This window comes from Ammodytes marinus (assembly GCF_949987685.1).
Source record: "Ammodytes marinus genome assembly, chromosome: 19".
NCBI classification, from domain to species: domain Eukaryota; kingdom Metazoa; phylum Chordata; class Actinopteri; order Uranoscopiformes; family Ammodytidae; genus Ammodytes; species Ammodytes marinus.
The window spans coordinates 9,845,001-9,857,128 of NC_137223.1; the positions used below are offsets into that span (position 1 = coordinate 9,845,001).

General features: G+C 45.2%; 1 protein-coding gene across 2 annotated transcripts in view; it reads right to left on the reverse strand.

Moving 5' to 3' along the window:
• Positions 1 to 2,909, reverse strand: part of gphnb (gephyrin b) — a gene marked incomplete at both ends in the record, with an annotated part of 98,680 nt that extends 95,771 nt beyond the window's left edge. For both annotated transcript variants that reach the window (XM_080048172.1, XM_080048171.1), the window contains one exon: positions 2,846 to 2,909. In XM_080048172.1, coding sequence (XP_079904298.1) covers positions 2,846 to 2,909 — 64 coding nt within the window. The remainder of the gene's footprint in view (positions 1 to 2,845) is intronic.
• Between the last annotated feature and the right edge of the window lie 9,219 nt (positions 2,910 to 12,128).

Here is a 12,128-nt window from a genome sequence, read left to right on the forward strand (position 1 = left end):
GTTTTCCCCCGTCAAACTATTTTACATCTCTTGAAAAAGGTAAAATTAAAAAATTACAAAGCGGCCTTTGTATAGCTATGGCTAATCCTGCCACGATTCCATTCTTAAGGAAAAAGGCTAAGGAAGGGGTCGCGAAAAAAACATGGCAACTTAATGCCACCGTGCGCCCGTCTTTTTCTCACTGTTCTCCCCTCACTCCTTTGATGCATTGTTTCCCTGACAGTGCGAGCCCTCCTACTCCATATACACACATACGAATACATCAAAAAGACAAATAAGCCTGTCTGTGCGCGTCTCAACACGGGCCATATGTATGCGGGAATTGTCAACACTGCACAGCGAGATCAAACCGGCAATCTGTCACTATGTACGCCAGGCGATACAGTTGGGGGATTCAAGTGACTGATGACACGTAGGGAAATGAACCCCCTGTGATGTGGCGTGGGCATTGATGTATATAGTGGTGTAAAAAGGTTGGGGAGGGGTACGGGGGGGGGGGGGATCAGGTCAGTATAGGCCACTGTGACCTCCAGTTGGTTTACAACATAAGGCAAAACAACCATCTAGTATACATCAAACAAAAAACCCATGTTGAAAGCCTTTAAACACCAAGGCCTCATCAGTGTGGTATTTTCTTTCACATTTACTCCAAGTCCTCTCATCGTACAGTTATGTAATTCCCCTAAAAATGGTGATTGAGAAACACACCACACACACACACACACACACACACACACACACACACACACACACACACACACACACACACACACACACACACACACACACACACACACACACACACACACACACACACACACACACACTAAATGATAAATCATCTTTAACAAATGTACATGTTTAGTTTGGGGCTGCCCACTTGTGCTAGCGTTCAGCACCGATTTCTTTATGTGACTACAAACTACACATATTGATGTACTTTGATGTAGTCGTGTCCCCCAACACTGGTGATTGAGGTGGAAACATAGTAGCTTGTGATGGGGTTTCTCTTCCTCTCTACATCAGTGGGTGTACCTATCTATCTATCTATCTATCTATCTATCTATCTATCTATCTATCTATCTATCTATCTATCTATCTATCTATCTATCTATCTATCTATCTATCTATCTATCTATCTATCTATCTATCTATCTATCTATCTGTCTGTCTGTCTGTCTGTCTGTCTGTCTGTCTGTCTGTCTGTCTGTCTGTCTGTCTGTCTGTCTGTCTATCTGATGCAGTAGGCGTATTTACCGTGCTGTAGGGTCAGTACCGCACTGATGTGTGAGTGACGCTGGATTTCAGCACCACGGACAGCGCTCTATCGCTATCGTCTCTCCAGCGTTCTAGTTTGAAGGAGACGGCGGGTGGTTTGTGGTTGTGTTTTGCTGGTGTTGCTGATGGTGATGGTGGTAGGGGGTTTCCCTGGCAGATTTCAGGAGAGCTTCTACTCCACACAGTCATTCCTCCACCGTTACACATCGCCTACCTACCACCTCCTCCTCCGCCAATGCTGGATCTCCATACGGAGGGATACCGCTATGTGAGTGTGTGTGTGTGTGTGTGTGTGTGTGTGTGTGTGTGTGTGTGTGTGTGTGTGTGTGTGAGATCACGCTTCCATGAAATATTGATCGAGCGAGCCTCACATAGGATGGACACAGAGAGAGAAAGAGAGGGGGGGGGGGGGTATTCCTCTGGACAGCCCTTTATCATGCGTCCACCGCCACCCTTCTTCCTTCTCCACATTCTCAAAAAAAAAATTCTCTTTCATTAAGGCTACTTTATGATCATGACAGCAGTCGCTGGCTTCGCCTCGCGTGATGTTTGACGATCAGAAACGTGACAATGCAATAGGCTATACGTTATGCACACTCAACACACACAAGCGCGCGAACGCGCGCGCGCGCGCACACACACACACACACACACACACACACAGGTACACGTTAAGAGATCAAATAAAACACAGAGGCCGATCTAACACCATCAGCCCCGCATCTCATCCAAGAGCATTTCGTTTCCAGTATAGACTAGTATAGCCTACTGGTGATGAGTGAGAGACGCGCCGTCATCGCGTTGCATTTGGAGGAATGTCGGGAGGATTTACCCGTGTGTTCAGCCCCGCCAAACCGAGCCTGAGACGCGATCGTGTGTCATGTAACAGCCTAAACTCCTCGGCCGGCACTGTCATTCACAAAATAAGCCACATCTATCCGACATTTTTTCCCACTATTTTTTTCCTCACATCAACCACTGGTCTTAATAGGCCAAGGATGCGCTCATCATCATCACCCACCAACACCACCACATCCACCTCCAGCGGCAACTGTCGTGAGCAACACTTCAAAAAAAATCGCTGTGGTCAGCTGGGTGTCAATAATGCAATCTATAGCCCGAGCATCTTTAGCAGCGACACAACACACGGTCAACTGTAATTTTCGAGCGCTGACAAGCAGATAGGCACATGAATTATTCAATACACATAAACTGAGCTCTTCTCCCTTCTTCTTCGGCGGGTAGAAACAGCTCGACAAGAAAATCTACATGAGCAGCGGACACAAACCAATGCAGGGGCTGCACATCCACCGCATAAGCACACTGGATGTAGCCCTTTAATGTAGCATGGCCAATGAATGCATATCGGTTAAAGAAAAGGAAAGGCTTTAAATCAGCGTCGCCTTCCAGAGGCTGCAAAAAGCCAGCGAGAGAAAGAGAGAGAGACAGAAAAAACCCAGCCGACATGTATGAAGATCCGCGCGGACAGCCGGCGGAAATGAATTCATGGAAATGGGAGCGAGATGTTTTTAAAAAAGAGCCGATGGGCATTTTTTTTCGAATTTACCTGTCAGGACTCCGACCCGGATTTGGTGGTCGTGGTTCGTTAAAATCATCCCGTCTGACGCCATGTTCAGCAGCGCTGTCGCCCCGCACCGAGAACTCACGGCAGGGCCCAGAGCCGATCGCATCGAACTTGGTGGGGAGAGGGAGGGGGAAAGAGGAGGAGGAGGAAGAGGAGGGAGAAGAGGAGGAAGAGGAGGTAGAGATGGAGGAGGAGGGCTGGATGGAGCGAGAGAGCGAGAGAGAGAGAGATAGAATAAACTAGCCAGACGTGATGAGTAGAAAGCAGAACGATCATCGGGACACCTACAGATAAGCGTGCAGGATGCGGGGGCCGTTTAAAACCGCACACACACACATCACTCAGCTGGCCGCCTGCCACGGTAGTAGTGTGGATCCCAGATTAAGTCTTATGGAGACCACTATTGATTTCCCTGTGAAGGCTTTTAAGGGGGAGACTGACTAGCAGTGCGTCTGCAAACGCCACTCACTTTCCTCACGTCATACATTTGATGCCATTTTTTTTTAAGAGTCATTTTTTTTTTTTACATCCCTGCTGTTCTAGGGCCTCACATTTGACCCCTAACCTCATGGATAACAGTCAACTAACCATGTGTTGGGCCCTCATAAAAGTCCCTTCCCCCACCCACACTTGTTCCCCCCCTTTATGAGATGCTAACCCTTTGCTTTTAGAGATTACAGGGGCCCCTTTTAAGAGTCAGCAACAGCACCCCAGAGATGGTTCGGCAGCATCTCCATACAGAGCCTCTCAGGATAAGATCACAGTCTGACCTGTGAAAATGCAACTACATCCCCAGGCAAAAAAGAAGAAACACCGCCGCTTCTATTCATAGACTGGCTGCACGCTTCCATGATGTGTAATTTCCCTTGTTTATTCTCATGGAAGAAAGAAAAACATGCCCATCCTCCAGCTTCTGTTGGGAATCTGTCAATATACATTATTCATTCACACACACACGTCCATGGGCACAGTGAGCGTAAAGCATGGAAATGGGGACAACTCTTTCCAGCTTGACTGGCTCACTTCAGTAACGACACTTCCCTGTCGTCTTTGGCCAATGACCTAACCAAAAAGAGATGACACACTTTTACACACTTTATACAGTAACCGACCCGACTCCCCCACTTCCTTCCTTCCTTCCTTCCTTCCTTCCTTCCTTCCTTTTTTTTTTTTTTTTTTTACAATTAGCAACAGGCGGTGTGTGTGAGTGTGTGTGTGTGTGTGTCAGCCAAGGACATGGCATTGACCTTCAAAGCTCGTCTGAGGTCTGAACCTGAGTGGGATTGAATTAGAGGATCTCCTCTTTTTTTTCCAGTCACTTACAGTGCAACCCGTTTATGTGTGTCATCATTTATTAGCCTACACATGGCATACACATCAGGAGTTGAACAATCATTTTTTATACATTTTCTGACCGAAAAATTCAAATGGATGCATCTCAAGTGACGAGAGGATTTTGACACTCTCATATCAAGGTCGATTTCAAGCCCATTATCTACTGTGCACTGTCTAGCCATGGTTTGAATGAACAACTTTCCATGTACAGCAATGCACTCTGTAGTAACTTAGAAATATACACACTAACAATAGATGGATACCCATGGGACTTACAGGAATTGTCTGAATTAATAAAAGGGAAAATCTAAGGAAAAAGTCAACATTTGGGGAAATGCGCTTGTATGCTTTCCTGCTGAGCGTTATGCGAGAAGATCGATACCACTTTCATAACTGTAAAGTAAATATGAAGTTAGTTGGATGACAGTATAGCTTAGGTTAGAAAAAAGATTGAATATGGGAGAAAACTGCTATCTTGATTCTGTCCAAATGGCAAAAAAAAAAAAAAAAAAAACATCTACCAACACCGTTTAGGCTTGTTAAGGGTTATTTGTTTATTCTGCCATGCGCTGTTAACCAAACTTAACATCTCCTGGCTTTAGCTTCATATTTGATGTGCAGACATGAGAGTTGTGTCAATATTTTTGACCTGGATAAAAAGTCAAAAAAGAGGAGCTCTTCCAATATGTAAAGGCTAAAAAGGAGTGCATCGGTGTACTTTAGTCTTTGGTTGAATGTTTCAAGACTGTGTTACATCCTGTTTTATTTTGGTGACACCACTAGGTTCATCATCTGACTAGCAGGCACTTGTGCTGAGGAGAGGACTGAGTCTATACTATAGGCCAGCCCTTTTGTTCAGCTGCAGTAACACCACAGTTATTTGTTCATTTATCCCAATAAAATAAAAAATTGGGTTAGTATTAGAAAAATGTTTATGGTCAAACCAAGTTCTTAAAGTTGACTCAGGCAGGCTTGCCATGATTGTGTAAATAAACTTGTCTGCTTGTCTGACTATGTCAGGAGAACTTGCTCCCTGCAGCGTGGCATCGGCATCCACATCTGTCAGCCTGTCAATGACGTAGAGGGCCCACCGCTAAACAGGCCTTGTTAATGGCAGGAACCTGCAAATGCACAGAGGTGTTTTATATGCATGTGAGCATGTGCACATACCATGCCAACAGACGCTCACACACACACACACACACACACACACACACACACACACACACACACACACACACACACCACTCTATGGTCCAGAGCTGGCAAGCTCTCCTGGAAACCATGGAATTCCCTTGTTGGTGTAGCGAGGGGAAGCTGAGGAGAGAAGATAGTGGAGCAGAGATGCACAATGAGGGAGGGAGGGAGGGAGAGAGAGAGAGAGAGAGAGAGAGAGAGAGAGAGAGAGAGAGAGAGAGAGAGAGAGAGAGAGAGAGGGAGGCATCGGGCCGGGGACATCGGGGATCCCATCTGGTGTGTAGAGGACTGTGTTTATGTAGTGTAGAGTGTGTACGCTTGTGCGCATTATAATGACGGTGTAATTACCTCACCGTGGGTCGAGCCTCTCACTGTTCATGGATAGGTGATGAAGAGGCAAAGGGCCCTTTCTCCCTTGCCATCCATCACAATAATAAAGGAAAGCCCCAGCAGACAGAGGGAGCTGCCAGACGTATGCTTCACCATGTTTGTGGTGAGCCAAGGAACCCCCCCCCAAAAAAAAAAAAAAAAAAAAGAAAAAAAAATAGATGCATGAGAGGAGGGGCAGCCAGAGGACAGCAGCTTGCTCTGGGTGTTGCTGTTATGCAACATTAGAGATACTTAAGCCCATCTTTAGGGTGCTGGGACGTGTGGCAGAGGGGTGGAATCTCTCTCAAAGCCACATTTTAAACAAGACCCGGCTGTCGGTAGCCGGACCCTACATGGATGCAACAAAAAAAACACACTTCACAGAGGCATAACTTATTCAACCACGGAGAATGCAGGAGATATTTTTGGATGGCGCTTTATTACTTCTGTCTCGTGATTTCACCCTCCGAAGTCTGTGGACTTGTGAAGAGGCTAGGGGGGAAAAGAGATGCACAATCCATCCATTGTCATAAAGCATGCAGGACATGGGCGCCAAAGAGCCATGAAGCTTTACTTCCACCCTGATGAGCCCCAAACCTGGCCCCCCCATACCTTAAAAAAGAAGAAAAAAACACCAGGCTAAAGTTATTCAATGTATTATAAAGCATACAGCTTGCAAGTTTAACAGGGTTCCACTAAGCTAAGCATCTCCTTATACAGTACAGTAGCTCAAACTTTATACCTCCTCATTTTAATATGGGTCAAAATATTTTAACTGAATTCCTATTTGCGATTGATGAGGGTTAGAATAGCAGCGAGAATAAATCCATCTTTTTAGAGGGAGTGCATGGGGTTTCTGTCAGCTACTGTGCAATGGCAGTGATTGGAGCAAACAATTAAGACTTGTTACTCCTCTCTCACCAATCATATGTTGTCTTGGAGAGCTGCCCTGTACATGATGGCAGGCTGCTCTTTAATTAAAATAAGGGGAGGGGGGGGGAAGCAAACCAAAAAAATAAAAAGGGAAACTTACCCTGGGGCTTATTCCACAATATCCCATGATGCCTCCTCCTCCAGAATATACCTGACTAAATCTGGCCTCGGCTGAAGAAAAAAAAAAAACAATTATCCATCTGCCAATGAGCAGCAGACACACTTAATTCAGGACTGCTGGGAACACAGGCCCCTTGTTTAGAGACAGTAATTAGGCAACAACATGGTGACGATGAGGTTGTGAAGAGTATACACCTCTGGTCATCCAAGGAGAGAGAAAGATTGAGGGATGGAGATGAAGAGAGAGTAGACAATATATAAGGAAAGAATGAGAGGGCAGACATGAGAAGGAGGGGAATGTGTGTGTGTGTGTGTGTGTGTGTGTGTATGTTAGTGTGTGTGTGTGTGTGCAGTGTGTGTAAGGCTGCATTCTGATGAGTGCAGGATCTCCGCTGACTCCCACCACCACCATATTACAGCAGCGCAGAACATGACCGCGGGGCTTTTTGAATCAAACCCATTACATCTGATACTGGATTTTCTCTGCTGCTCGCAAGTAAATGCAATGTGGACTCGCCTTCCCTTCTAAAGCTGGCCAGTGTCGCATAGCATCGCTGCGCAAAGCAAGAGCTGCACCACAAGAAGGAAAAAAAAAAGAGGACAGGGGAAGAGAAGAGAGAGAGAGAGAGAGACAGAGAGAGAGAGAGAGAGACAGACAGACAGAGAGAGAGAGAGAGAGAGAGAGAGAGGGCCTGAGAAGGATACTGGAGAGAGGGAGGCTCGTTTGCAGCCGGAGGGGTCATTTCATTTTTCAACTTTTTTTTTTTTTTTTAAATATTGAAACAAGTGCCGGGCTGTCTCTAACTAACTGGTGGAATATATGGGGGGCTATGTAAACTCAACTACCTACGTACTGTATATGTTTATACAGGGTGCTCTTCTTGTGGTCCATTTGCATAATTAACAGACTGGGATTTGAAAAGCAGAATGTCAGCACAAACAACCTTGGACACCAAACTACCCCAGGTCATTTTTTTTTTCCAGCCGTGTAATTGGCTCCTAATGCAGAGGAGTTAAACATAGGAGATTTTTCTGCCCTTGAAGCAAAAAAAAAAAAAAAAAAAAAAAAAAAAAACTCTTGTTAATGGGCAGAGCACTCCAAGATTCCTGCCAGTGATTATCAGTCAGCTTGGACTTTTTTTAAAAAAAATATTCCCTCCTTCAAAAATCCTTTCTTGTCTGTTAATAACATGTTTTCTTTTTCCTGTACCTTTTTCCTTTTTTTTTTGGTTCTACACAGATATCTCATTTTGTATTTCTGGCAAGCCTGGCTAGATTTAGGGGCAAAGGGAACACGTCCATCCATCCCTGCCACCATGTGCGTTTGTAGTGACATGTCTGATGTAATGTTAGTGTAAGGCACCATATTCTCTGCAGCTACATGTCACTTGACACCTCGATGCAATCTCAAGCATTTTATGTAGAATAAAAACTTCATTTTTAAGGCAGCATCTGGGCGGACACACAGCCAGTGTTTTTGTTGTTGTGTTGTTTTGCAGTCGCAGAAGCCTATTTTAGCACTAACAAAGAACACTTTTAGGTTTCAGTCTCTTTATTGAACCACAAAGGGAGATGGCTATAAATAAAAGTCTTTCATGTCATTCACTGAACTCTTATTTTTTTTTAAATAGATCCATATTTAGGACTATGCAAGAAGATACTCAGAGAATTGCCAGATTTAGTTTTATGTACTCACACTAGGCAAGTCCATCCAGAGTTCAAGCTTTATTCATTAGCTTGCTAATGGGGCGCGACCGACATATTGCTTTGCCAACTTAAGACCTATAGTTTTATCATATACTGGATACCAGCCAGTTATGCTGTTCACTGCCAATATATGGAAGGAGATTCCACCATATAAGAAACATTACATAAACTATTACTTATACACATATATGTGCACAGATGACACCCTGTGTAAAATAGCTCTAACCTAATCTCAAATGTAATGTGTTAATGTCTCATGTTCGCTTTATAGTCTGTTTAAGAGGTTCCTCCAATCGGACAATAAATAATTAATTGTAATGGTTTTGCTTGAAAATGGTACAGTATAAATATATGGTGATACGCACAAAATAGCAGACATTGACTACTTCACAAATAGCCACTAGCTTAAAGGTGAGGTAAGCGATTTATTTATTTTATTTTAAGTGTTAAAGCACTCTTTATTCATACAGTGACCACTTATATACTGTAGTGTGCACATTTCATAAAGCCGATCTTTCAGTCACCCGCTCTGCATGTAATTGGCACATAAACATTTCGGGGATCCCACTACTGATAACCAATCAGAAGAGAGAACGCTACAAACCGACAACCGTCTCACTGCCGGTGCACGTGCAGAGCGACAGATGGGTGAATGTGTAAGCGCCTACAATGGCGGAGCAGGTAAAAATCCTTCCCAATGTCTGTTTTGATGGTTTTTAGCATGTTTTATCACACAAACGGATCTGAGATGATGCTAGATAACTCGCTGCTTGAAGACCGCAGTGCATTAATGTGGTGACGTGGGACGAGGGAGGGGACTGCTAACTGCAGTAACTGGCAGGAAGTTAGCTAAACTGACCATTCCGTTTACTGAACCTTTAATAATATTCAGAATACGTCATTCAGTTTAACCTTCTTACCTGTTCTGTAGGTAGGACTACAGTTGAATATGTTTCGCCTAGGTTAAGAATAAGTTCTTTAAATAAGAAAAGTCTGCTTAACTTGGTAACCAATAAAACCATTTTCAAATAGCATTGAAGAGAAGGTCGGTGGACATTCAGGGCCTTAGTCAATAAAGAACCTCCTCCTGCAGGAGTGGTGGTGCGCTTGTTGGTGCGTTTATGACAGAAATGTTCCAGACACTTTGGGCTGTCTCTTGTCATCGAATGTGACATGCAAGTCAGGAAGCGTGTTCGCCAAATAAAACAAAACAGAAGAGAGAGAGAGGGATAGACAGAGAGAGAGAGAGAGAGAGACAGAGAGAGAGAGAGAGAGAGAGAGAGAGAGAGAGAGAGAGAGAGAGAGAAAAAAAAACACACCCACACACCCTCTGGCACCTGTCTTTCTAAAAGGTGTTCCCATGCAGGCAGGAATTGAATTCCGTGGGATTTGCCGGACACCACTTAGCCTTTGGGATGTAATCTCACATCCACACACCTATTAACCTCTAGCAGGCAGAGAAGTTGGAATGACTTTCAGGCTCCAGTGGGTCCGGCGCGGGATAATGACTGTGGTGAGTTCAGGTAATGTGGTTAGCGCGCTGTTGGGGCCAAGCTGTCAGCTCCACGGCAGAGTTAGAGGAGGAGGGAGGGGGGAGAGAGAGAAAGGGGTGGAGGGAAATCTGAAGATTGAGAGAGTGGGAGAGAGAGAGGCAGAGAGAGAGAGAAAGAGAGAGAGAGTGCAGCTGGACCTGACAGGGCCCGGGAGCACAGTCAGCGGCTTGGGATCAGAGGCATAGCTTGACTGGATCGGACATCTTCCTGCAGAAAGCTCCCTCTCTCCCGATGGGACACACACACGCACGCACACACACACACACACACACACACACACACACACACACACACACACACACACACACACACACACACACACACACACACACACACACACACACACACACACACACACACACACACACACACACACACACACACACACACACGTGTATATGCATGCACGTGCATGAGTATACATACTCAAGTGTGCATATGCCCACTAACGCGCAAAACCCATTTCTGCAGATTGGATGCTCCCAAAACTCTTCTCCTTTTCTCTTACAGTAGCTCTTGTCTCTTAATCTATCTTGTTTCTCCTCCCTCGTCTTAACGTCACCCCCCCCCTTCTCCATCCTCTATGGGGGAGGGTTGGGGTAGTAGTGGAGGTGGAGGGGGCAGCACTACATGACTTATTACTCATCCGGGCCCCTTTGGTTAGACTTCAGAGCCGCATCAATGCCTGCTGGCAGCAGTAGCGCATAGCTGTGGACCCACACTCTCCTTGTTTCTGCCTGTTAGCTTGTCAATCAGTCCAGCCATCCAGCCAGCCAGTCTGTCAGTCACTGAATCAGCCATGCAGTAAGCCCCCCACCCCCCCTCTCTTGCCCTGGCCTGGGCACTCCCACATTTCATCCCCCTTGCACCTAGAACTACATCACCCTATTAGAATATCCACACATGATCACTGGTCCCATGTTTGTCCTCTGTAGGATATGTCACAGATAACTAATGGGATGTCTTTGGGGATATGGTTGATGATAATAATATGAATGGCGATGATTATAGAGACAATGATTGAAATAATGATCATTTTCTTGTTGTTTTTCTTGTTCTTGACTTTTTATTTGTACGTATGTGTAAGGTATGACCTATCTTAAAACCATGAAAGGTAGAGTCAGCCATTCTGGGGAACTCTTGTTGTCGAAAATCACTTTTTATCAAATCAGTGAATACCTCCTCACCTGTCCGTACAGTGTGTGCACTGAAAAAACAAATCCAGTGTCAATGCACAGCTTAGGCTCTGTACATTGATATGTTAACAGAGGGTATATGTAAACAAAGGGGGCCCACCGTAGCTAGCAAAATGCCTGTTTACAGAACCTGGGCTGTGTATTATTTTAGGTTTTTCTTTGAGAAGACATTTACTGATTTTGACCAAAAAGTGATTTTGACAACAACCATCCTCCAGAATCGTTGACTGCACCTTTAGAAGAAAGTAATAGATTTACTGTAAAAACAAAACAAGAATGACATCACCAGAGGGGGCCTTGGCGTCTGCTCGTCACCCAGCTCCTCTCCTTACTGTCTGTCTGGTTGGCATGTGGACCCTGGGCCTTCCCCCCTGCTGCCCCCCCCCCTTACACAGCCTCACATTTCACCGCAGGAAGCCTGACTCACACCCAGGCCAGTCGCAAAACAAATCAGCCAGCCATGCGGAAGAGCTGAGAAGCAGCATAGGGAAAAAGGCACTCAAACAGTAACAACACATCATTCAAAGTAAGGCGTAAAAATAAAGAGCGAAAGCTACAAGGTAGAAGAACATTACTGTGTGTGTGTGTGTGTGTGTGTGTGTGTGTGTGTGTGTGTGTGTGTGTGTGTGTGTGTGTGTGTGTGTGTGTGTGTGTGTGTGTGTGTGTGTGTGCGCGTGTGTGTGTGCGTGTGTGTGTGTGTGTGTGTGTGTGTGTGTGTGTGTGTGTGTGTGTGTGAGGCAATTTGAGAGGTGAGAAGAACTATATTTAGTGTCTACCTGGCCATGCAGAGAAGACATTTAACACGTTCAGTATTTGCCAGCCGCCATACTGTGAGCAATCTGCTCAGGTCTTGGC